Source organism: Zonotrichia leucophrys, chromosome 14, assembly GCF_028769735.1.
Source record: "Zonotrichia leucophrys gambelii isolate GWCS_2022_RI chromosome 14, RI_Zleu_2.0, whole genome shotgun sequence".
In the NCBI taxonomy this organism is placed as follows: domain Eukaryota; kingdom Metazoa; phylum Chordata; class Aves; order Passeriformes; family Passerellidae; genus Zonotrichia; species Zonotrichia leucophrys.
In genome coordinates this window covers 112,014-138,354 of record NC_088184.1, presented here as the reverse complement: position 1 = coordinate 138,354, position 26,341 = coordinate 112,014, and the positions used below count along the sequence as shown (strand labels likewise).

General features: G+C 44.1%; 1 protein-coding gene across 27 annotated transcripts in view; it reads left to right on the top strand.

Annotated features, from left to right (window-relative positions):
- The window catches only part of MAPK8IP3 (mitogen-activated protein kinase 8 interacting protein 3), an 81,485-nt gene extending 55,144 nt beyond the window's left edge, over positions 1-26,341 (top strand). For 9 of the 27 annotated variants that reach the window (XM_064725868.1, XM_064725852.1, XM_064725866.1 and 6 more), the window contains 23 exons: positions 434-451; positions 2,874-2,931; positions 3,885-4,037; positions 5,331-5,412; positions 7,136-7,287; positions 7,882-7,938; positions 8,428-8,598; positions 9,649-9,775; positions 10,605-10,700; positions 11,907-12,068; positions 12,989-13,154; positions 13,608-13,793; positions 14,382-14,565; positions 15,364-15,483; positions 15,752-15,832; positions 16,512-16,579; positions 17,648-17,796; positions 18,580-18,751; positions 18,852-18,965; positions 20,199-20,237; positions 21,851-22,030; positions 22,281-22,424; positions 23,446-26,341. In XM_064725868.1, coding sequence (XP_064581938.1) covers positions 434-451; positions 2,874-2,931; positions 3,885-4,037; positions 5,331-5,412; positions 7,136-7,287; positions 7,882-7,938; positions 8,428-8,598; positions 9,649-9,775; positions 10,605-10,700; positions 11,907-12,068; positions 12,989-13,154; positions 13,608-13,793; positions 14,382-14,565; positions 15,364-15,483; positions 15,752-15,832; positions 16,512-16,579; positions 17,648-17,796; positions 18,580-18,751; positions 18,852-18,965; positions 20,199-20,237; positions 21,851-22,030; positions 22,281-22,424; positions 23,446-23,567 — 2,801 coding nt within the window. In that variant the 3' untranslated portion in view covers positions 23,568-26,341. The remainder of the gene's footprint in view (positions 1-433; positions 452-2,873; positions 2,932-3,884; positions 4,038-5,330; positions 5,413-7,135; positions 7,288-7,881; positions 7,939-8,427; positions 8,599-9,648; positions 9,776-10,604; positions 10,701-11,906; positions 12,069-12,988; positions 13,155-13,607; positions 13,794-14,381; positions 14,566-15,363; positions 15,484-15,751; positions 15,833-16,511; positions 16,580-17,647; positions 17,797-18,579; positions 18,752-18,851; positions 18,966-20,198; positions 20,238-21,850; positions 22,031-22,280; positions 22,425-23,445) is intronic. The other 18 variants (XM_064725858.1, XM_064725855.1, XM_064725849.1 and 15 more) reach the window with 9 other exon arrangements.

Genomic DNA, 26,341 nt, shown 5'->3' with positions numbered 1-26,341 from the left:
GTAAGAAATTTTTTTTTTTGCAATTGGAGTGGTAAGGCCCTGGCCCAGGTTGCCCAGAGAAACTGGGACTGCTTCATCCCTAGGCGTGTTCAAGGCCAGGTTGGGTGGGGCTTAGAGAAGCATGGTCTAGTGGGAGATGTCCCTGCCCATGGCAGGGGACTGGAAATGGATGTGAATTTTAAAGGTCTCTTTCAACCCAAACCATTCTGTGACACTCTAAAGTTAAGTCCCTGTTAGGTCAGGCTGCAGCAGAACAAGATAACTTTCTACCAAGCATCATGTGTACTGGCACCACACACTATACATGTGCTGACAAGCTGCTCTGTTTGCTGTTTACAGACTGGTACTTAATGGCTGCTGTTTTTCTCTTCCTTTCTTCCCCCTTGTCCCCATCTCTTTCTGTTCCCTTTCTCGTATGGGATGGCTCTCATAGTACGGGATGATTTCTTTGGTAAGGCAAAGGCCTTTTTCTTTTTTCTTTTCTTTTCTTTTCTTTTCTTTTCTTTTCTTTTCTTTTCTTTTCTTTTCTTTTCTTTTCTTTTCTTTTCTTTTCTTTTCTTTTCTTTTCTTTTCTTCTCTTCTCTTCTCTTCTCTTCTCTTCTCTTCTCTTCTCTTCTCTTCTCTTCTCTTCTCTTCTCTTCTCTTCTCTTTTTTGTGCATTTTTTTCTACATTCCTTTTATCCACTCATCATCCATCCATATGTCTTGCATCACCTTGGTTTGGTTTTTTGTGGTGGTGGCAGCACCTCTCCAAGAAGCAGGATGCAGCTGCTCTGTAGAGGTGGTTTGGGGATTCTGGTCTGTTTCATTGTAGTTGATTATCCGCTTTGATGCTTCACACTTTGCCTGGCTGTGAGAGGAATATGGTGTAGGTGCTCTGCTGGACAGGGCTGTGCCCAGACCTCACCTCCCTTTGCTCCATGCCCCAAAGGGTTGAAAACTGAAAGTTTTCTTCCCATGAGCAGAGCTGTCCCATTACAGCCTGTGCAAGATGATCTTGTGGGGTGCCATTCCATGGCTCTAGGAGACTTCCTCTTTTTCTTTATTGCCAGAGGAGCCTTTCTGACCTCTAGATGGTTAAGGCATTAGGCTGTCACTGCATCACACACAAGCAGAAGCTGTGGTGAAGGATACTGATGGAATGCTGTGTGGCCTTTAGTTCTGGCATGATAGCTCACCCTCTTCCCCAGAATTTTTCTCTCCCAAAAACAGCTGCAGAGAGGGATGACTCAAGAATATGAAGGAAAAAGATTTAATCCAAAAAAGATGCGGGTGAGCTCTTCCCTTGATGTTCTTCAGTTCCTTTAATGTTCTTGTGCCAATGTAATGCCTTACAGGCTAAATATTTAATTGACTATTTGTAAAATCACTAAAAATAAGCAAGAAAAAAATTCAATAAACTGAAGACTTCTGAGTCTTCTGACTGATACGCGGCATGTCACCAAAGAAAAAGGGCTATAGATCCTTTACCTTACCAACCCAAAACATGCTGTAGTTTGCACTGATATTAGTGTTTCCCACTGTTGTATGTTGGAATATTCTCTGACACACATTGGCCTGAAACATCAAAGTGATTAATTGTCTGCCGCTGATTTTTCAAAAGTTATTTGAAAATGCTGCTTCTTACTCATTTTTGCTGGGAATTTGCTTTTGTCATCATAAATTCATCCCATTTAACTGTGGGAAGAGGATCTGTGTGTTGGAGTGTTTTGGTGTGTTCTCACTTTTCATGCCCTGCCATGTTCCTCTAACTTCTGTTTAATTCAAGTTTGTGTTGTTTTTATTTTATGCAAATACTAATTTATCAGCAAATGATGTATCATGAAGACTGTTGATGTCTTTGCTATGAAAGAAGAGAGAGTTCAGAGGGCAGGACAGATACTGATTGTGGGGAGACTTCTTCATGCTCTGGGACCTGTGGTGAGATATGAGCTGCACCCCTTAGCACTGTCCTCCAACAGGGAGAGGCGTCTCTGCCTTCAGCTCTCAGGTGGCCTCTGTTCCTCACTATAAGACAGAGACCCTGGAACTCAGCAAGTCCTTGACAGTGGGAAACAATCCAGATGTGCTTTTGGTCCCTAAATTTCATTGATTTTATGAAATACTGAATTCAGCCTTCACTCTTAGCCCCAGATGTGTCAGTGTTCTTGTAAACCAGTCTGCAGACTGCAGCTGTACATGGATGCCCAAGTGCAAGTGCAGAGTGTCTGCTGTAATGTTGACTATGAGTCTGAAGTGGTGAAACCGAGACTTCACATTTTAAACATCTGTGAGAAAGCTGTTAGAGCTAGGTGTAGCAAGGGATAATCTGAAGTCCTATTGAAATTGCTCTAGCAGGAGGTCGATAATGGGGAAGCCTTTCATGTGCATGAAACTCATCACAACCATGATCCTAAATCATGCAAACAGAAAATTTGGCTTATACTAAGAAAGGAGGAAAATCACTAGTGTGCAGGACAGCAATTTGGACAGTGTTCTGCTATCCTCTGTGAAAAACCCATAAACTCTACCTTCGTTCTGTGTGAGGAATGATAAAAACTGTTTGCAATAGCTCATGGCTGAACCAGGAGTTACTGCCTTGACTTCCCTGATTGGTATTAGTGAAGCTCTCCCCTCTGTCCCTCCCAAAGAGGTTTGTGTAGACTGGAGTGAGAAGCTAGATCTGAGTTTGGATTATCTACAGGACACATGGGTGTCTTTGCTGGTGCTGTTTGGTCATTCAGGTAGAGACACTCCACTCTACACACAGGACGCAGGAATCTAGGGAAGCCTAACAAAAGTGATTTCTTTTCCTAGGGCATAAGTTAGGCAGTGCCACAAAAGCTGCATGTTTCTAGGAGAGCAGGTGAAAACTGCCTGGCCTTTCTTTTCAGGAATGGGCAAAGAAGTGGGCAATCTGCTGTTGGAGAACTCTCAGCTGCTGGAGACCAAGTAAGGAACTGTCGCATGCTCTGACCTACCTGCCTGGTTATAAACAAGATGTCACCTTGGAGTAGGTCTTGGCCAAAACTCCTTCCTCACTTGCTTATCTAACTGGTTGTCCTGAATACTTGTTCCTTCACTTGTAGAAGAAGAATTGCTCTCCTAAGCTATTTCCTAGCTGTTTCCTTTCCGCAGACGCTTGGATAAAGCCTCTAGGCATGTGCTGGTAGGGCCTGATGCCATCTGAGATAAGTTTCAGGCTTTAAATTCAGTGGCAATCCATGTGTTGGTCTGAGTCTCTGTGAGGATGTTGCTGATAGTAAGGTTTTATTTGCAAGGTTTGTCATTAGGAAAAAAAAGAATTGTCATTGTTGAGTTCTTAAATATTTCGTAGTTGATGGAGGAGAAGCAGACAACGTAATAAAGTTGGTTTTTGAGAAAAGCTGGCAAACCAGCTATTAAAATTGAGGAAATGGGAAGAGGAAGGCCAAGTACTCCCAGGGGAGAGCTGGAGAACCTACTGTGATGGGAAGGTACCGATTTTATAAATATAAGATGTTTTGGAGCTGATTGGAAATGCATATTTCTGTAACCATGACCTGCAGTTATCCTCAATTGCAGATGACAGCAATTCTGAAGGGTGTATTTCAGACTTTCATTCTGCCAAAAATAGATAGGTTGCTCTACACATGCCTTCTTCAGTGTTCTGTCATCTTCCAAAGGAGAGGTTGATTTGTTAGTCAGGATACATAATTGTCCTGAACAATTATGGCGACTTTTCTGTTCTTCTGGAGCTCCATCTTCCCAAAGTTTAATTTCCCTTGAGTCATAGTTGAACTGAATTGTTAAACACACTTGTTTCAACTTTCCTAGTAGCATCTGTGACTTTAGTTAAAGATCTCTTTTATGGACAACTGCTACTTTGGGGCACTTTTGCTTATTGTCCCTTTCACACCTTTAAGAAATGCTTTGAACGTTGTGAAGAATGATTTGATTGCCAAGGTGGACCAGCTGTCTGGTGAGCAGGAGGTTCTGAAGGGAGAACTGGAAGCAACAAAGCAGGCCAAAGCCAAAATAGAAACCAGAGTCAAGGAGCTGGAGGAGGAGCTGAAGAGGTGAGTGATTACTCCCCTGCTCCAAGGAACTGGGAGTAAAGAATGGTAAACCCACCTCCTCTGTTTTACGCTGGCTGTTTCATTCGTGGGATTAGCATTGGCATTTAAAGGTACTTTAGGGAGCACAAGAAGGCAGGATGAGGAATTCTGAAGGAGCAGCTCCAAACCTAGGCTCCCTGGAGTGGAGCATTTAGGGTGTAAATTTGCAATTAAAAGCCAACCAATCAACAACAACCAAAACCACCCAAAGAAGGGGAGTTTCAAGACCAGTATTTTTGAAGGAAACTGCCAAGAACTTGATCCTCCTAGCAGCCAGGTTAGCTGTGAGAGAAGTGAATGCCCGTTCATTTACTGAAAGAGCTCATACAGAGTTGCACAAGAAATATTTAAATGCCTATATCAATAATTGTTTCATTGCTCATGTTAAGACTGAGAAGAGGCAGAAGAGATTCTAAATTCTGATACATTAATATGTATCAGAATTAAAATATTTTTATCTTCCTTTCAAACTAGAGAAACTAAAGCCCAACTGCCCAGCAAAGCCTGGGATGGTTTCACATCCATACACACAAAGCTGCCTCCTCCTGGAGCTCAGAGCAGAACAGTTCCATTGTGGCTGGCTGTGCATGACTGCAGGTGCTCAGGGCAGAGGACAGGGTTTGTTCTCCAGCTGGAATCTAGAAGGTTCTGTAGTCTGAGCTCAGAATCACCAAGAATAACACAGACTGGTCTCTTTATTGTTCAGAATGCATGAAATGAAAGTAGTCTTGCAAGCAGGGAGATTTTTAAAATGCCTTTTGTAATGCCTCATAAAGTAGGAGTTCAAAGAAACTGAAAGCACTCAAATACTTTCAGTATTTTTTATCAGCGTTAGGTGTTCTTTACCATTCTGGGAAACTGTTCTTCATGTTAGGGGCTTTTTTCACTGTATTGAATCCTAAAGAATCAGAGAATCTACTGAAACCAGAAGCAGTCCAGCAGAAGCATTTAAGCTAGAATTTTCCCTATCGAAAATGGCTCAGTACTCATAAAATATTTGAATGTAGATGCTGGTTCAGAAACAGAAACTGGCTGAATTCTTCCAGTGGTCAGTATTTTGGTGCTCACAACAAATGTTTGAAGAGTAAGGCACTGGAAGAGGTAGGGAAAATGCCAAAGAAGCATCTCATCTCAGAATTTGTACACTTGGTACACATGGTGATGGATGCAGCCAGACTTCCCATAGCTGGTTCTCTTCCCAGACCCAGCCATGGTGTCACTTGCTGTTTTGATCACTTTCTTCCTGTTTCCTAGAGTGAAATCTGAAGCAATTGTTGCCCGACGAGAGCCCAAAGAGGAGGTGGAGGATGTAAGCAGCTATCTCTGTACAGAATTGGTATATGACATTACTAAAATGCCTGCGGGGAAAGGGGGTTGATTTACTTACCTGTATTGCGTCATGTATATGAGTCCTGAGATGCAGATTGATAGCAATGAGGGCAAGGGTGGTGAATGGGTTGTGGCTGATGAGCATGAAATCCCTTCATACAACTTTCAAACCAGAATCTGGCACAAAGGAGCAGCCAACCTGGTGGCAGTATGACTGTGCAGGATGTAGTTTCTGTGGCTGAGTGCTAGAGCACTGCCCTGCTCAATACCATCCTAATTTAGAATCAAAATCTAGTGTGCAGTGTGGATTCTCTCAGGGTGTTACGACTGTCAGGCTTCTCCAGAAGAGCCTGTCCCCATGTAGGCAGTGAAGATGTAGCTGTGTGCACATCATGCTCTGAAATCCAGCTTACACAGTCAGCTTTGCAAGAGTGACTACCGCCATGTCTTAGTGCTGCGTTTTTCTTGTTAGTTCTTTTCAATAAGCCAGTATTGCCTGTTACAGCGTACAGGCAGAGAAGGCTCGTGGGCTGTTCTTCTAGGACAGCTCTTGAAACTGTTTTGACTGGGATAGAGGCTATTCAACAAAGACCAACTGTAGCTGGAAAAAAAATGGCAAATCAAGCAGTAACAAGATTTTCCTTGTAAATGGCCCTGCTAGGACAAGGGATTCAATACATTTACTTATGTCATGTTCCTGTTTCTTTCTTACACAAGGTATCAGACAGGTTCAGTTTTAGCCTAGATCTCTTGACTAATTTGGAGTGAACTTGGTTGTTGAGAATGTAGGTAGATGGGAACATTTTCACGTTGTGCTCATGAGCTGCTGAAGAGAGTTGGATTTGTTTTCAGTTGAACAGACAGGAGGTCTGGTTCTTTTTATAATTTTAAAAAAAAATTGATAAATTCCTTTTTGTTTATACAGTTCTTGTTCTGACTAGTCATACAGATTTGATTCAAAGTCCAGGGCGGCCAGAGAGGGACTTGGTTAATTTGTGCTGTTCCAGCTCTCAGCAGCGCTTACCAACCAGGCTGAGCTTAGGAATTGCCACAGTCTAGCACAACCACTTACCACCTCTAGTAATGAGTTCCCGAAACCCTTGCAGTCTTTATTTTGGGCAGATATTTTTTAGTCATGTTGTTCTCATTTTCCACTTTTCAAAAGAGACAAAACAGACTTTTACTCATTTTGTTCTCAACCCAAAGCTGCCTCTGCCCTCATTGGAAGGTCAATTTTTGTCACCAAAGAGGAAAAGGTGTTTCCTTAGTTTCCTGTATCCTACCTTTATCCATCTGTACTAGCAGAAAACATCCTTGCAGTCCTCCTGAGAGGGCAGGTGGCATTATGTGGTGCTCCCTGCTGCTTGTGACTGGCTTTGCTATGAGTTGAATCTTTGGTTTCCAAATTTCTGGACCAACAGACCACTGTCAATTCTTACCATTCCTTGCAGACTGTCAAAGCACCTTGCTGGCAATAGTCCCACATTGGGGTCTGTGTATGCGAGGGCTATGTGTTCAAGTTGGTGGCGATTCTCATTCTAGTTTCCATGGGTTTGCTGAACCCACGGAGGTCCATGGCCATAGTTTGGAGCTCACTGTCTGAATTATCTCCTCATATGGGGAAATGGGGGTGAAATTAAACAGGGCAGGAGAAGAACTAACAAATATGTGTCTGTCCCTGACGTGCCCGGTACTAACCTCAATCCCATTCCATCTTTTGTTGGCTGAAGCAGTGCTCCTCCCCTCTGCAGGACAACATTCCCATTGCCCAGCGCCGGCGCTTCACCCGTGTGGAGATGGCCCGGGTCCTGATGGAGCGCAACCAGTACAAGGAGAGGTTGATGGAGCTTCAGGAGGCTGTCAGGTGGACAGAGATGATCAGGTGAGCCTGGGTGTTGGATAACATTCCTGTTTAGGACAGGACCTGTTCATGTTTTAGCTTATGGTCAATGCATCCCCTACTGACACATGGTTGAGAAGTACTGGAAGTTTTCCAGACTGTAGATGCTTTTCTCCTAACACCAATTCTTTCTCTCCTGTTCCTGAACCTGGGCTGCAAATCTCATGTTACCACCGTTATTTGGGGACAGTGGACAGTTGTTTGTCTTGCTTGTTTCTTGTGTGCTTATTAATCTGGGAGAAGCTCTAGGGAGGAGTATTGCTTCTGAATGATGAGTTCTAAAGGCTACGGCTTGAAATGACTCCAATGCTAGGTTCTGTAGTTCCCACACTGTCTGTGGCAGACAGTTTTACAGGGAGTTGATAATCATGTTAAACACACTTGCCTTTCACATGAGCCTTGTTACTTAAAGTGGTTGGGTGAGCTTGCATTGAAGACCAGGGCATGTGCCATTCCCTGGTGTCTTTTGATATGTTAGAATGAATTCTGACTTTCGGCATGGCTTCCTTGATGGAAATGACCTGATGCTTGGCAGAGATGCAGAAATTAACTTGGTTCTGCTGTGTTTGTCCATAGAGCTTCCCGTGAGCACCCATCTGTGCAGGAGAAGAAGAAATCCACCATTTGGCAGTTGTAAGTTCTTCAGTGGTTCGTGCAAGATTAAGAAAACGGGGAGTGTTGTCATTTCTACTTCAGACAATTTAATAGACTCTGACATTAATGTCAGATAGAAGTTGGCTTAACCTTTTTGCCTTCAAGGGCTTCCTTTGTCCTTAGTGAAGGTAAAATCAGATCTGACCATGCACATTGACTTTGTTTCACAAGCTGAAAAAGTTCATGAGTATCCTGGAATGGAAACTTTCATACTCTGTCCTGGTTTATGAGGACATACTCACAGTCAGTTGTAATAAAGGGCTGTTTTTAGAAGGTACCTATTTCTGGAAGCTAAAAACACCTTATGCCAATCAATCCAAGGATGTAGGTCTGAGTTTAAAGTAGAGCAGTTTTTGTGACAGGCTTGCAGCCTTTGATCCAAACCTCTTGCTTCTCTTTTTGTGTATCTATGGTGCTTGTCTCCCCAGGAACCTTTTCTCTTACTTGTTGGCCCTTTTCTGTCACTAGCTTCAGCCGTCTGTTCAGCTCTTCCTCCAGTCCTCCCCCAGCAAAGAGGACCTACCCCTCTGTGAATATCCACTACAAGTCTCCCACCACGGCGGGGTTCAGCCAGCGGCGCAGCCACACCATGTGTCAGATCTCCTCCGGCAGCCGTACCCTCGAGTTCTTCCCTGACGAGTGAGTTACAGGGCTGTGTGCCAAGCGCTCCCCTGCAGCGCTCCCAAAGAACAGCAGTGTTTGAAATAAGCTGTTTTCCACTTTGGAAACAGTCTGTGTGATGTTAGTATGTCTCTGTTCTCTGTGGCTTACCTCCCTGAACTTTTACTCATCAGATACTATATGGATGGGTTCAGCAAACCTTGTCCTCCCAAACATACAGTATCCATGGCTTTTCAGGCCATGATGGATCATCTCAGCTGGGACCATGGGAGCTCCGTGTGGCCCCACTCTAGTTCTGCACTTGTATTTTCAGACTGGGATGGAATGAAGGAGGGTTTTTGTGGTGGAGTGTGATGGCAGCATCAAGACAAAGGGATGAAATGTCTGCACAACCCTCTTGACAAGGGGTTTAAGAAAAGATAAAAGTTCTCTCCACAGCACATTAAAGTTCCAGTAGTTGATTTTAATTTAAACCATGCTAAAAATGAGCCTCTGGGTATCGCTACTACAGTCTTACCCAAATTCTTTGTGTTGCTCAGATGAAGGGAGAAAACTCTTCAGTGCTTTACATGACTTCACAATGTGTTCTGCCATTGCAAAGGTTACTTGGTTCCACATGGGGTGTGTTTTTATGGAAGGACTGTGGAGAATGTGGTGGTAAAGTAGGATAACTTCTACAATAAAAAGAATTTGTTGAAAAGATACTGCATCTTGTAGAAGGGTAAATTTAAACTTTTTAGATACCCATTGCCCTTATTCCATCTTTTTCTCTTATGACATCTCACAGTCATGCTGCGTCATCCTTCTCTAAAACCTGTTTTTGAAGGGCTCTTGGAACATCATAAGAGGTGATGACAATGACTTGGCTTGCCACATTGCTCAGGTGATGGGTCAGAACTGCCTGTGTCTGTTTCTCAACAGTTTTTCTGTCTCTGACTCCCTACATCTCTTTTCACAGTTGGATCTGGTTTGCTGTGTGTACCCTCCCTGATACTGGCCACACACTCCCTTCACCCTCAGCTCCTCTCTTTAACGATCAGCTGGGTGATGCTGTGCTTCTCTCCTCAGCGACTGCACATCCTCAGCACGCCGTGAGCAGAAGCGAGAGCAGTACCGGCAGGTTCGGGAGCACGTGCGGAACGATGATGGGCGGTTGCAGGCCTGTGGCTGGAGCCTCCCAGCCAAGTACAAGCAGGTAGGGACCATGCTCTGGACAGGCTGAGTGGAAGGTGACTTTAGTCATTAACTAGGGACCTTAGTTATTAACTATTTAATTTAGACGTACCATGTGCATATTTTGTTTGTGTGATAATTGTAGGCCATCATAGACCAAAGTGATATTCTGTATATCTCCACCAAAGTCAATGGAGGGACTTTGATTCCTCTGCATGAAAGTACTGAAACCGAAAAGTACCCTAAACCAAAAGTGCCCTAAACCAGAATCCAGTTAGTTTTAAACTAAATTTCCTTTGTTATAATTGGGCTGGAACATTAGTTATTTCATTTATACTCTGAGAACTTTAACAGTCATTTAGTATGAAAACCAAATGCAGTTTATGCCCACTTTTTCCTATCAGTAACACAAAATCAAACAACATCCGCCTCAATTGTTGACTTGTGACACATTTAACTGGTCAGAGACCTCCTGAAAGGAAGGAGCCTGGCAGCATGGCTTGGAGGTTTCAGGCCATAGAGGCATTAAGTTTGGAAAAGACTTCTAAGATCAAGTCCAGCTGTAATGAAGGGAATGCTAGTTGTCCTGATTCTTTGCAGGGAGCATCCTTTCTCTATCAGCAGGTCAATGTGTAGCCTCTGTGGGCCATCACTGGGGCACTGATGATTGTGAGATGGTCTCTTGGGTGTGCTGCTCCTCTCCCCTTAAGGACTCTTGTTTCACACAAGATGTGATAGGAAGCCTCAGCAGCAGCCACCTCTGATTGGTTGTGTTACACTGGTTCCATCTCTCTTGATGTATCCTGGTGTTTGCAGCTTTATACTGTCTTTTTTGTCTTCTCTCCCCCTAGCTGAGCCCCAATGGTGGTCAGGAGGACACTCGCATGAAAAATGTCCCTGTGCCTGTATATTGTCGCCCATTAGTAGAGAAGGACCCAACTATGAAGGTATGTTGTTTCTGCTTACCGTGCAGTCCAGAAAGGGGACATGAAATAAGCAAGGGATTTGGGTCACTAAACCTGCCATTTTTACAGCAATCTATTATTTAGACATTATATATTCCAAATTCTATCTTCCGCTTCCTTTTTTTGAATGGTGGTTTGTAGTGAATGTAGGAAAAAGTATTTTAGGACAAAATTCTCAGCTGTTCTGGTTGCTAGGTTCCCTGCTGCTCCCTGATATCTTTTGCTTCTTTTGAGACAATTCATCAACAGCAGCAACGTTTTATGCTTCTAATGCTTTTGCTAAGACTCCTCAAGGTGTAATGGAAACTAATATAAAAATTCATGAAAATGACCAAGTGAAAGTAAAAACACATTTCATCACTCCTTAGATTTTACTGTTGACCAGAATTCATTGGAACCAGGCAAGTGTTATCTGGAGTAGATTTTTGTGAAGCCATATCTATTAATACTAGAATGTTTTGAGTAGAATTGCTGCTGGGTATAAGCGGTCATCTGTGGCAGACTTACCTGCTGTAGCTGGTTGTTTTGAAATAGTCAGTTTGTCATTACTTCATTCAGAGATGATTTTTAGAAGTCATCCTGATGGTTACATTGTAAGAAAATTTTTTTGCTGTTGTTTCTAGAAGGCTCTAGGTGTGATCTTTAGATAAAGTTCTGTGTAGCATCTTTTCTTTAAGGTTTTGGGTAAATCTAGTATTTCTGTAGTCCTCTTCCTCTTCCAGGTATTCTCTTAAAAAGCTCTCTGGAAATAATTCATAGGAGGTTAGCTGGATTTCATTTCAGAAAACTGCTTTTTTGGGAGCTAAACCAGCAGACTGTTTTTCCACACTCCCAGAGATGGGGCAGCCACAGGCTTCTCTCTGGGTAACCTCACACCCTCACAGGGAAGAATCTCTTTCTAATACCTCATTTAACCTGTCTTCTGTCAGTTTGAACACATTAAACATCTGTCATGTCCTGGCTTGCATTGCTGCAGTGACTAAAAAGCAGTGATGTTGCTGGGTAGAGATCCTCTGGCTTACCTCTATCAATCCGGATATCTTCTAGTAGAAATCATCAAGATCTGGTGTTTCCAACTAAATGTTTTAGATATTTGACATTTGGCAGTTCTCCACAAAGGTGCCTAAATTCAAAGAGACCACGGAGCCTGCAGAATTCTTAGTTCAGATTCCTGCTTCTGTTTCTTAGCTGTGGTGTGCAGCTGGAGTAAATCTCTCAGGATGGAGACCTTTGGAACAGGAGCCTGGAAATGGGCAGAAACTAGATCCTGGGCACGATCCTCTCACCTGTGACAGGGAAGTGGAAGGTGACAACAACAAAAGTAACCATACATCTCCTGAGAAAAAAAAGGTCAGAAAATAAAGTGGATTTTTTTCCCTCCAATGTTTTTTCTCATTTCATCCCTACCACACCCCCTCTCTCAGTATCTTTGTACTATGCTATAAAATGTTCTTGTCCTTGTGGGACTGTGCTGTGGTGTGCTGGCTCTTCTGTAACTTTAGGTGTGATCTGGGACAAATCATCCAGTGTAAAGTTTTCCAACTTTAGCTTTTGAAATGTTTGGAATTTTGAATAAAATCCTAATAATAAGGGCAACAAAATGCTTGACTGAGGTTGCTAGGGAGATTTTATAGCCCTCATCATTGTAAATTAATAAATACATTAATGGAAAGCTTTGTTAAAAGAACATGGTCTGTGAGTCCATTTGGGCCTCTTGAGATTTAATCCATTCTGGTTTTTGGTAGCCTTAAGTGATTTTTTGGGTTTTTTTCCTGTTTAAAGAACCAAGCTGTAATTTGCAGATAATCATACAATATTTTATGCTGTCTGGTTTGTAGGGTTTTTCTCCACATGTGTCTTATATTGCTGCCTTATACTCTCCCAAGACCAGCTTGCTTAAGCTGATCAGTTGGGGCATCCCAGACTCACAGCATTCTGGATGACTGAATATTCAGTGATACATTTGTCAGACATCTCAACAGAAAAATTAGTGGCCACATTGCTCTTGCCCTAAGGAGTCAGACAGGCTCTTTGGCCAGTGCTCTGGATACTAGTGCAGTAACATGAATGGAATCAAATTAATAAAAATAAAAATATAACTGATTAGACAACAATATAAAAAAGAAAATTTTTTTCTATAGTTCTACTGTAGAATAGAATATATAATTTAAAATAAATTACACCATGTCAAAGTGTTGCCAAGCACTGTAAAGCTCAGGTTGATCCAAAAGAAGTGCTGATCACACCCATGTGTGTCTGCTCTCCCAAAGGCAAAGGAGCTCCATGAGATGGATGCCACATCCAGCCGTGTCTGGATCCTCACTAGCACGCTGTCAACCAGTAAAGTCGTGATAATTGATGCCAACCAGCCTGGCACAGTGGTGGACCAATTCACTGTCTGCAACGCTCACGTACTCTGCATCTCCAGCATCCCCGGTGAGTGAAGCCCAGGCTGTGGTCTTGACAGGGTCCCTGCCCCACTGAGGAGTAATGGACATCCTCACTTGGTAGCTAACCCCTGGGCTGTGTTGTGTTCTGTAATTGTTCCCCAAAATCATAACCCAGATCTTGCCTTCCTGGAGGACCTTTCTGTGGAGATCCCTCCCTGTTCTTCAGTGTTCAGTAAGTCTTTCCTTTGGTATACAGCAGGTGTTTTTTGGAAGCAGGAGTGAGCCTTGTTGGGCATAGAAGGGCTCTGTACCTGTGTTGGATACTCATACTAGGGATGAGGGGATCTGCTGTGGATCAGGCTGCTGATGGATGGTGTGGTGCTTCCCCAAGGTGGTGAACCTGGAAGGATCAGAATCTCCCATCATTAGGGTGACCTCAGGAGTACATTAAATTAGCGGTAATTGCTTGATTTAATGAGAACCTGTTCTTTGCCTTCAGCGGCCAGTGAGAGTGACTATCCCCCAGGCGAGATCTTCCTGGAGGGGGATGTGAATCCCGAAGACTCAGGTGGAGCAGATGGTGTCTTGGCAGGGATCACGCTGGTGGGTTGTGCAACCCGCTGCAATGTGCCACGAAGCAACTGTTCCTCGCGTGGAGACACACCTGTTCTGGACAAGGGACAGAGTAAGTTTTGGGATGTAAAACTTAGTGACATATCAATTACACCTGTATGAGCTCATGGTGTTACAGCCATATCCTCCTGTCCCCAAGTTAAGCACTTCAGAGGCCTCCATAATTTTGTTACTGTGATACAGGACTACCAAAGGCCCTTTTGGTATATTTCTTCTTAGAGCCCTACTTTCTTCTCTGATTCACATGCTGCAGCCTGGTTGCAGGAGTCATACAGCGGAGTATTTTGGGCATGTGAGATGTTTGCCCTTCAGGTACTGCTGTTCTGATTGCTTTCTTCCCTGAGTATTGGGAAGCCAATTAAGCTCACATGCAAATCATACTGCTGCCCTTGCTGACTCCATACTGTAGTGACAGCCTTGGAGCCCTTGCAATGCTGTCCTGTGCTAGTCATAGATTATGTTTCACTTTAAAATAGTGTCTGTTTCCCATCCAGGGAGAAGATACCTGATTGAGCTGCTGTGTCTGTGGCACAGGCTCAGCTCTTGACTGAGTTTGGCAAGGAAAGATACATTAAAGAATTGACAGCCTGATATCTATATAGATTCTTCAGCATGTTTCACATTGTTCATTGTTCTCCAGGTGAGGTGGCTCCTGTCTGCAATGGGAAGATCAACCAGTCTCAGTCTACTGAGGAGGCAACAGAGGCTACAGAGGTACCAGAAAGCAGTGCCAGTGAGGCAGAGCTGACACAGGCCCGGCCTGGGCCCCTCACCGAGCATGTGTTCACAGACCCTGTCCCAGCCCAAGCACTCAGGCAGAATGGGTAGGTGAGCTGGGGTCAGAATAATGGTTCTGTTCTATTACTGATCTGTTTTCATAAGGTTTGTGACAAGAGAAGCAGCCTAAGCTTCTGATAAAGTTCAGACTTCTATCAGTTTTGCGCCCAAGCAATTTTATAGATGGGATAACAGGGAAGGAAAAGAATGTCATGAAAACAGGCATGGCTCAGCCTGCAACTGACTGGGTCAGCTGTTACAATGTAAATATTTGATCTCTCACTATGAACTTAGACTTGTGGTTAAGGCAGATCTCCTGAAGTACATGTACACTTCATGTTCTTACTGATGGAGCTTACTGAAATGTGTGTAGAAATTATGATTGATTTACTTGGTTACTTTTACAGCACATCAGAGTACCTCTGATGTGCTGTAAAAGTAACCAAGAAAATGTATTCACCACTCAAAAAGTTCTTAAGACAAACAATGCTGATGTGATGGCCTTAAGAATAGGGTAGAAGTCTTGGATGCAGATTGTTCCTGAATGCCAATGTTGTTCTAAGTTGCTTCTATTGAAGCTGCAAATGAACAGAGAAAATATTGTTTGTGTAATAGTCTTGCTAAACTCAGTTGGGGTCTGTAGATTTGAAGTACTTGTTGTTTGTAAGGGGAGGAGAAAGGAAATACTGTAAATTGCAGATTTGCAGTTGAAAACTACTAGAGAAGGAAGCGATTTGTGTCTTCAAGGGCCCATACCGGTCTGGAAGTGCCAGGCTGTGGGCCTAGGTGGGTATTCTGTGCACTGCTGCTGCTAAATCTCTAACACTGTTCTTTTGCCTCTTCAGGGAGAATGGGCAGCTGAAGATGGAGCCCAGCACAACACTGCCAGATCAGGAGTCAACCAAGGATGCTGGGACCTGCACCAGTGCTGCCCCCACCATGTGGCTGGGAGCTCAAAATGGCTGGTGTGTTCCCTTTGGGCTGGCAATTCTCTGTGTCACATCCCTGCTCTGGGCTCTATTTTTCAAGTCCACACACCTTTTGTTCATTGCTTGTTTCTGAAGAAGGTTTCTATTCCTCATTTCATTGCTCAACTCACCATAGTCTCAGGGATTTAACATCACTTTCTTACCTCACCTCCACCTTTCCTACCAGAAGGGAAAACTCAAACCTGAGCAGGCTGAAGATGTGGGGCTCTGCTGCTAACCCTCCCCAATTTGTCCTCTCTCACAGGCTTTACGTGCACTCGGCTGTGTCCAACTGGAAGAAATGTCTGCACTCAATAAAGCTGAAGGACTCTGTGCTGAGCCTGGTGTAAGTGTGTGTTGCAAGGGACCCGAAGGAGAAGGTTTTGGGCCTGAGTGATGCTTTAGAGGGTATTATCAGCTCTTGGTTGTAGATTTACAGAATCAGAGAATGGTTTTGGTTGGAACAGACCTTAAAGATTCTCTTGTTTCAACTCCCTGCCATGAACAAGGATACCTTCCACCTAGACCAGGTTGCTCCAAGCCCCATCCACATTCCCAGCCTTGAATACTTCCAAGGGATGTGGCAGCCCCAACTTTTTCTTTGCTTTCCTAAGTGTGTTGTTTTGTGAGAGAAGTTTCCCAAGGTTTTTGTAACGGGAAAGCCTCATATCAACCCATTTTTCTGCTCAGTTGTGGTCCTGACCTGATTCAGTGAATACATGTCTAGCAATATCAAGAGGAAGTAAATGGGGAGGAGAAAGGCAAAATTTCACTGAGGGGTAAATTAGGGGGAATTTGTTGAAATTGATGGTGTTTGTATTGTGAAGGAGAAGAATTCCCTCAACAGAAAACTCACAGATGTGATGATCTTACTGCACTGAAGGTAAGAGGATGTTCCTGCAATGCTAAAACTGGCTGGGAATTCTGGAGACTATGTAAAGATGGTGTGTATGGATGGCAGGAAGAGTTTTGGAGTCCCTCATTTCTACTGCATTTTTTATGTATTTACTATTCTGTTATTTCAGGCATGTGAAAGGGAGGGTCCTGGTTGCTCTGGCAGATGGAACACTAGCCATATTCCATCGCGGAGAAGGTAAGAATCAATGTAATAGAGAAAACAAAGTTTGGCTGAAAGTGTAGCAGTGGATTAAACGCTCTTCCAAGGTGAGAAAGTTGCTGGCTGCTGGGGTACAAACACTGAGTTAAAATGCATGGCTGTTATACACATCATTGATATCCTAAACCATCACTATATTCTAACACCACTTCTTGAGCTTTTCTGAACAAAAGTGTGTGTACTGTGTAGTACATGTGGAGTAAATGTGACACTTTCAGAAATACATATGCTGTGCAGTTGTTTGAGGTACACTTAGTAAATTCAATTTCTGGTCCTCTTCACTGCTGTGGAGTTTGTTTCCCTATGGCTTGAACAGTCTTAGCTATGTTCATATCTGACAGCACATGGGGATTTGCTAACTATGACTAAAGAACTTAGTTATTCATTGAGTAGCAGTTCATTCAGCAAGCAGAAATATAGAGATTTCTGGGCTTGTGCAATTCAAATTTTGATTCAGCCTTTGTCATGAGCTCAAGCCTGACCATTGACACATCAAAATTGTTCCCATCAGAAATAAGATAAAGCTTCATGACATGGAGGCTTCCTGCCTGTGAAGGACACAATATCTGCCTGGTTATTAAAAATAAGAGTGAAGAAGGGAGATCTGATGACTTTTCCTGGATTTAACAGTTTGGGGGAATTATGTTGAAGGTCTGTGATGTGAGGAAGCCCCACCACAAGGACTGTATGGCCCATTTCCTTTTAAGTTTCCGCATAGTCTTGTTCAGCTGTCTTCCCTCTTCTCTCACTGCTTTTGTTGTACTTGTTAGAGAAGCCTGTTCACTTCATTGCAATAAAGGATGTTAAAATTGGCCTGATTTGAGTGCTGTTGGACATCAAACTAAACTTTATTGTTACGTTTCATAAGTGTAAGGCTGAAACAGGAGTCTCAGGAAGGTCACAGACATAAGCAAACTGAGCATTTGAGTATCAGCTAAGCCTGTATACCAACATATATATAGAAAAGTAGAGGATTCTATTGTATGGAATGTCCTTACATGTCATGGAGGAGATACACCTTTCTACACTTGTTTTTTAACTCAGATGGTCAGTGGGATCTCAGTAATTACCACCTGATGGATCTTGGCCACACTCACCACTCCATCCGTTGCATGGCTGTGGTCTACGATAGAGTCTGGTGTGGCTACAAGAACAAAATCCATGTTATCCAGCCGAAGACAATGCAGATTGAGGTAAGAGAGCACAAACGTGTCTATGCGTGCACACACACTTGTGTTGTATTTATTCTTAATAGCTCTTGACCAAGATTGTCAGTCTGGGTCATATTATGATCAAATCTGCCAGGGGTTATTTGTTCCTTCCTCCTTTTGCAGAGCAAATTCTATCAGAAAGTATAAACTGACAATTTTCTTTGCCTTTACTAGGGAGTCTGTGGGGCCATGTACTGTCCAAACATAGGTGTTTGTTTTACAGTGACTCTTCACATATAATCTAAGGCTTCTCCATCTTTAGGCATTATGGCACCAAGGAACAGAACAGTTAGCCCCTGGGATCCCATTAAGAGAAAACAATGTTTAGAGCCTTTTGGGTGAAAATCAGTACAGTGGTCTTGGTACAAATCTGAGAATGCTTGAAGTAATTCTGATTGAGGAGAGAAGAAGTGCTGGATCTGAAGTTCACATTAGTGAGCCAAAGCAGTTTGGTCTTTGGAATTTATCCTGGAGTTGTGTGTTTTCCTTTTCTATCAAGTACATTGAAAGCTCTTGGCGTCTATACATTCTTGCTCCTGAAGTGGTCTGAAAAGACCATAAATTCTAATTGCAAACCTGCCAGACAGCTGCTCAAGCAAAGAATTTTTTGTGTACAGTAATGAACTGCTGGGATCAGCTGGCATTAACACAGCTTCTCCAAGATCTTTGGAACCCAAACAAGTGATCTCAGTTGAAAATTGAGTATGCGTATATGTGGAGTATAGATAATGGCAAAACTTCTGTGAACTCACATTGGTATTTTAGAAATCCTTTGATGCCCATCCTCGTCGGGAGAGCCAGGTACGACAGCTGGCATGGATTGGAGATGGCGTCTGGGTTTCCATCCGCCTGGACTCCACGCTGAGGCTCTACCATGCCCACAGCCATCAACATCTGCAGGATGTCGACATTGAGCCTTATGTCAGCAAGATGCTAGGTGAGGGTCTGTTGCTTACTGAGCTCAAGGCAGAATTTGCCCAAAGCAGACCTTGCCCAAAGTCACCACTGACTACCCAACTCTCATTCGTGCTTCCTAGGCACTGGAAAGCTGGGCTTCTCCTTTGTGCGGATCACAGCCTTACTCATTGCTGGCAACCGCCTTTGGGTGGGCACCGGGAACGGTGTTGTCATCTCCATTCCCCTGACTGAGAGTAAGTGACGTTTATTCAAAGTACTCCTGCATCTCTCCTAAAAAAAAAGCAGCTTTTAGGTGTTATTTGTGCAGCATGGCAGGTGGTTCAGGCAGGCTGATGCTTTCCTGACATTTGACACCCTTTAATCATAGCCATTTCAGGGAGAAGAGCCCAGAGTATGAGCAGCCCTGGACCTTGACAGAGCAGAGTGATGTGAACTGATTCTGTAGCTACTGTGAAACAGGAGAAACAAAGCTTTGGGAATTGTAGTAAGTCACCAAAAGGAGGTCATGGGATGAAAAGTCACCAGGAAGATCTCCTTGGAAATTCAACTTTGGCCTAGTCATCTAAATGTCTCCGTAGCAGTATTTTCCAAAAACTGAGCTTAGAAAAGCTCCATTTACTCAGATTAGGGCTCAGCTTTATCAATCAAGTAGAAGTAGGTATCCTACACCAAATCCAGTCTGGTGAGGGGACCCAGCAGTAAGAGTAAATAGGTGAATCTCTGGAGCTGGAAGTTTAATTGAAGCTCTTACTAGTCCTGTTCTGAACCTGCCTGTCAGCATCTTATTTTGAAGGTCTTATCCAGATCACCATGAGGAAGTAGGATTTGAGACTGATTGCAATTGCTCTCAACAGAAAGCAGCCAAATGTGTGTTTTCTCACCAATGCTCACAGGAAAGCTGAGAAACAAATACCCCTTGTGTAAAAACAGCAAACCTCTTGTAATCCTCCTGGAAGTCAGACTTGGGATGGTCTCCTCTGAGGGCAATGAAGTTGGATGTGTCTGGAGTCCACATAAGGAGGGCAGTGACACAGTCCTGTTTATGCATTTTGGTCATTGCAATTTTGGTCTTGTTTCTGAGTTCCTTTTGAAGCCCATTCTGTCTTAAGGCTGCTGTCCTTGTTCTGAGTTAAACTTTTTCCCTGCTGTAAACCAATTGCTTTATCTTTGTGTGTTCCTGTAAAAATGTGGTAAGCAAGAAAATCTCACTAAAAATATAGCAGTGGATCCTTATGACACAGTTCCTCTCCCACCTCAGATACCACGTCTGTCCCTGCATGGTAAGAGCAAAGTGAGCAAGAACAGAGTTAGTATCAACTAATAGGAGCTTCTGTAGTGGTTTCTCTAGGCTTTATACTATTTTTGTTGCCCTCCAATTATCTCCCAGTAATCACCTTTTTCTTCTCTCCCATCCTGCCCGTCACTTCCCATGCCCCTCTGTGTTCCCACTCCCTGCCTGTGCCTAGCTGTAGTCCTCCACCGCGGCCAACTCCTTGGGCTCCGGGGTAAGTCCACTGCCTCCCCTCCACAGCTGTCATTCCTTTTGCACCCATCCTCCTATGTAGTCATTCTCCCACCTTCCATTCTGCCATTCAACTTCTCTCCATCCATTTTTCCTCATCACTATTTTGTTTTAAGTTGCATTAGAGAAAAGCAACCAGAGACAGTCATGTAAATAACTTTATTTCCCACAGCTATAAACAATGTTTTCCATCTCATTGTTGATCCTTCTGGTTTTTTGTGTTAAGGATAATTATTCTTCAACAGTGGTTCCCTTTCTGTGGTTGACCAGTTTGAGATGGGGACAGGAAAGGTTCATTCAGTCAGAAGCAGGAACTAGGAGTAGAGTGTTCTTCCAAGGTCTCCCTGGGTCATCCGTTATTTTCCACTGATGCTCCTTCCATCAGTTTCAGGCCAATGGCAGGTGGTGCTGTGGCACCTGTCAGCTGTAAGTTATCAAAAAAGAGATTGAACCCAAGGGGACTTGATTAGCATGAAGACTTGTTTAGGTTTGTGCCAGTTAAGGCAGGATCTCAGTTCAAATTCATGCCTTTCCAGGGTCAGAAATTAAAGGCTCTTTTTTCTCACTCAAAGACATTCATGTATCTGTCCAGATGCATTATCAACATGTGTCTCCTCCTTTTAAAGCATCTGATATTAATTGCAGAAAAAAAGCCAGATATTGTACACACATTGACTCTCATTCCTCCATCAAAGTATTTGTACTTGTCCCACTGTCCTGGCTTGAGCCTGATAGGGAAAAGTCTCTTCTGTCCAAGTCATGTAACTGAAATTGACCCAAAGTTAAAACACAGAACTACAGATAATGAATGAATTCACAGAACTACAAATAATGAATGAATTCACTTTTTTAGAGAAAAGTGAAAGCTGCCTAGTTTAATATTGTTCCTGTTGTACTGATGTGGGTGCATGCAGAAGGAAAGCATCTCCCACCCTGAGCTGAGAGCACTGGTCTCTGTTGCTTCGTTAGTGGAAACTGTCACATTCTTGGAGCCTGGTCAGGAAGGATACAGGGCCCTGAGCTCTCCTTGGAAGCTGTGGATGGTGAGCATCTGAAAAATGTTCATGGCTGGACTAGCTGACAATCTGGTGTCATGGTTTAATCAAGAAATGAGGAAGGACATCCACTTCTATGATGACTCTGAGAGGCTGAGAGGCTTCACCAGACCCAGAGACTGCTTTCAGCAGCATGTGTGCTCATTACTGGGCATGAGCAAAGGACTTGACTTGGAAGTTGAGCAATGCCACTAATCCAGAGCAGTAATTCTCCTCCAGCTGCCTTCTGGGGACAGTGGACACTTTGGGTATCCTGCCAGCTACAAAAGACCAAGGTTGATCCCAGGACAGTGGGTTATTTCTGGAGGCTGGACAGGATTACTGCTGGTTGGTGACACCAATCTAGCTTGCCTCAGGCTAAAAGAGAGGGACTGTGTAATCTGCTGTGGTCTCCTCCATCACATCATTTATAAAAGACCTTTAAAGAGACCTGCACCTTTAAAGGTTTTTCTTCACAGCTCATGCGTTTTCTCTCTGATTGAGTCCATTTTGTAAAGGGGACTCATAGCTATCACTGATGGTGTTCTTGCTCTGTCTCCAGCCAACAAGACTTCACCAACCTCTGGAGAGGGCAGTCGCTCTGGTGGGGTCATCCATGTGTATGGTGATGACAACAGTGACAAATCTGCCAGCAGCTTCATTCCCTATTGCTCCATGGCTCAGGCACAGCTCTGCTTCCATGGCCACCGTGATGCAGTCAAGTTCTTTGTCTCTGTGCCAGGTAAGCACAACTCACCCTCAGCAGATGCTTATCCCTCCATCCCTTTTGTAGCAGGGGCTGAAGCTGTTCTGCAGCAGATTAGAGTCCAGGCCATGGCTGACACTTCCTGTGGTCCCCACATCTGTATTTATACTGGAGTGACTGCCAGATTTGACTAGCAGAAAGAATTGGTCTGCACAATGTGTTTGTGTGCATGTGAACTGTGTGGGGGCTGAGCAGAGGCGTGCACAGCACCTCTGTCCTCTCCTAGGCAATGTCCTTGCGACCCTGAATGGGAGTGTGTTGGACAGCCCTTCGGAGAACCCCAGCACCGCAGCCACTGAGACGGAGGGTCAGAAGCTAAAGAATGTCTTGGTGCTGAGTGGAGGAGAAGGGTATATCGATTTCCGGATTGGTAAGTCCCCTTGGTGGGAGGCATCTGGAAAGGTAGTGGGTGCATAGTGGTGGTTATGGAGTGAGGCATCACTGTTGTGGAGAACCAAAGCAGAAAAGCCCCACACTGCTTCTCCTGCATCTGGCTGTGAGGGCAAATAAGGATGTTCCTTGCACAGCACAAGGCTGTTGACCTGTGCCCTGTGGCTGCAGTGCCACACAGCTGTAGTGATGCCTACAAAATCGAGAGCAAAACAACACAGTTTTGAGATGATGTTAATATAGGAAGTAATATAAAAGCAGGTCTTTAACTGGAGGCCTCCAGGTGCAATATACACACATGATACAGGACTTCTACCCTTTTGTAAGTTAAACAAATTAGCATATTTAACATATATTGTCCAATTAGAAGAGCAGTTGGTTAGGTAATTTTCCCCAGGTTCTGCCCCACTGGAGTTGGTCCAAGAGCTTTGCCCCACATTTATTACGTCTATGATGCATGGTAAAAGGCAAGATGTTCTTGGCTGACTAAAGAAGCAAGACTAAATATAAATAGTATTTCAGGAATATGTTAGAAGGTTAGTTTACTGTTCTAAAATGTAGGGGAAAAGGATAGAAAAAGTGCTGGGAGATACAGCCATGCATTAGCAATCTACAAAGCTACAAATATATTAAAACTATCATAAAATAGCATCAGTATGAATGGCTTTGGAAAGAACAAATGCATCTGTGCCACTGGGTCCAAACATTGCTGCCCCACTATGATTACCCTTGCTGCTGAGAGTGCTCTGTGTGTAAAATCAGCTTCCCTGAAGGGTGGAAGGGTGGTTTTTGTTGCTGCTGAAGCTAGTTTGTCCCATCCATGCAGTCTAGCTTCAGAAAAGAATGGGGTTGCTGTAAATGTTCTCCAGGCACAGAGAAAGATCTCAGTTCACAGTGTCTGTTATCAGACTGCTGGGACTCTAAAAGGGGTATTGGCCTCTTCAGAGTATTCCAGAGCATTTTCTTTCCTGCCGTTTTTACTCTCTGTGTTGTCTCTTCAGGGGATGGAGAAGATGATGAGACAGAAGAAAATGTGGGAGATGCCACCCAGGTGAAGCCAGTACTTTCCAAGGCTGAACGGAGCCACATAATTGTGTGGCAGGTATCATACATCCCTGAGTGAGAATTCCTCTTTTCCCACAATGTAAGTGTCCCTCCTCCCGCCTGAATGCCACGATGTACATACAAAATGCCTGCATTATAACTCCTGCTGGAAACTGACCCTGGACAACTGCAACGGTTCCTGCCTTGGACTGTGACCCCCTTGAACCTCTGAACTCGCAGCTTTCAACTCGGGCCCGTATGCTTTTGGCGTGGTTAGGTTCTTGTTCTGCTCTGGAGCTGGCATCTGAAAGGAGAGACATGGCAGTACACCATGGAGGGAGCTTGGAGCCAGGACTGTGGAAGACCTTTGCCCAGTGTCAGGAGGGGCAGCTGGAGGAGGGGGGTGGCTCAGGTTCTTGGGCAGGTTGCCTCATTCCCACCTGCATGAGAAAGAAGTGTGTCCCCAGGCATTCCCTGCCAAAGCAGCAATGGTGAATCACTTCTGCAGCACCCCAGCAGAAATCCTTCTAGTTCACCAGTATCATCATCTTATCCTTATTCACCCTTAAGCACAGAATAACATTCTCTGGACTTAGAGCAACGAAGATGCTCCAAAGAGCATCATAGTTTCAGCAGCACTTCAGCTGTGGGGCTGGAGAAGGCAGCAGCAGTCTTAATGTGGGGATCACATCTTCGTCTTTGCAGGGGGAAAGTCCCTTCCTCTGCTGCTGCTGTTGCTTCATCAGTCATGTGCTGGGTGCCTGCCTGTATGTGTCCCAAGAGAATTGGTTGGTGGGCTCAGATAGAAGATAGGTGTTTGATTGTCAAGGCCAAACAGCTGTAGTAGCAAAAGGGTACCAGAATGCTGTTTTTTTAAGAAAAGGCAAGGATTTTCTTGCCTCTCCCTTCCAAAACAGCCATACAGAAAAGAATTCCTAAGTTCATTCTGAAAGGTTCATGTGGTGGTTATCTCTGCATTGCATTTGGTGGCTTTTAAAAGACAGGTGGGGGCAGATGGTGTTGATCTGCTGTGTGTTCTGCATTAACACTTAGAGATTGCCTCATCTCAAGGCTGTGTCTCCTTTTTAGGACCTGCTGGAAGGAGATCTTTTTTCACAGAGACTTGGAAAACAGAGACTTGGCAGGTGGTTAGGACAAGTGCAGTCAAGGCTATGTCTCACCTGATGTCACACACAAAAAGAATTGAGGCTAGATTCCTGACATCTTTTACCTAATATCACAAGTACTAACTGTGCTAGTAAGAAGATTGAAAAGCTGGAAATTTCTGACTCCTGGAAAAAATTGAGAGCCCCCAAGAAAAGTGGTGATAGCCCTTTCTGTCTAAGCAATGCAGAATCCTGCTTACAAAAGAAGCATATGAATTCTGCTTACAAAAGAAGCAGCAAAAATTGGGGCCAGGGAAAGTGGTTTTGAGCTCAAGATGCAGAATATGAAAGTTCCAAGTGTAGAGGCAATGGTGTGTTCTCCCTTTCTTACACTGTCCCAAAATGACAAATTCTGTGTCCCTTGAAACATTCTTTTCTGGGTGTGCCGAAGTAGGGCGAGTTGCATTTGTTAGTGATGAATTTGGAAGCTTCTGGTGGTCCTCTTGTTTTTTTGCCTGACCTGTACAGCACTCCAGGGTTCACAGAGATATCCTTGTGACAGTATGGGGACAACTGGGCAAGCCTCCATCTCCTAGAAAGCTCCCTGCTGTGTCCTGTGCTCGCTGCCATGGACCAGGCTTGCAGATCACGGTGTGCTGCAGGGATGCCATATTCCCAGGGGATGCTCTTAACATGTGGCATCTCTCCTGACACAGCAGCACCTAAACAATTTTTGTATCCACAGTTCAGGAAAGGTCATGGCATACATTTTCCCTGTAAGAAGGCAAGAGACATCTCTGGTGAACAGAGGTCTCATCCAGCCACAGCGGTGCCCATGCTACGTGTGAGCAGTGCTGGTGACATGCACCCATCACACCACTCCTCCCCAAGGTAGGAATCCAGCCGGAGGGCATCTTCCAGGCATAGACATACTGGAGTCTGTGACTGGCACAAGGTTAAGGAATACATGGAGACACCACCTGCATGCTGGGGGACCTTTCACCAGGGCTATTTTGCTGAGATGCTGACCATGCCAGGCTTCTCATTCACTTTTGCCATATGCTTTCTGCTAGAAAGACCTCTGGATCCCTCCCAACACAGGGTGAAGTAAACAATATAACATACAGAGCACAGATTCCACTGTCATGTAATAGTTCATCAGTTAGGGCCAGGCAAATTTCAGAATTTGGGCTAGTTGAAGGGAAAAAGAAGCCCTGGTAGGGTTCAGTTCCTTAACTCTGTCAGTTCTTTTATAGGAAAGTTAGAATTGCAACATTTGTACCACCAAATGTTCTGTATCTGATGGGAGAAGTTGAAGGGACAGCACTTGATCTCCTGTCACCCACTGGGCCCTAACAACACACGGGAATCTCCCATCAGATTCCTTTCCAGCTCAATGCCATGTTCTCCTCCAAGAGAAGCACATGGCCCAGAGGGGCAGCTGTAGGGGGGAGACCCAGCCTCTGCTGATAGCTCCTGTGTCCTTGGATCGCTGCTGGGCATCAAGGTGAGAACTAACTGGCTTCAGTATGCTTCTCTGTCATATCTCCACTGTGATGTATGTAATTTATCTTGTATGTTACAAAATGATTTTTAAAAGTGTCTTAAGGCCTGTAAACTCCGCTGTTTGGTATGAAGATGGCATTCTGTAAAGAGCCTGCTGTATGAATATGTTCCCATGCTTTGTCCCCTATGCTGTCAACAATAAACCATATCTGTTCTGTATGTAATAAACATGTTAACATCA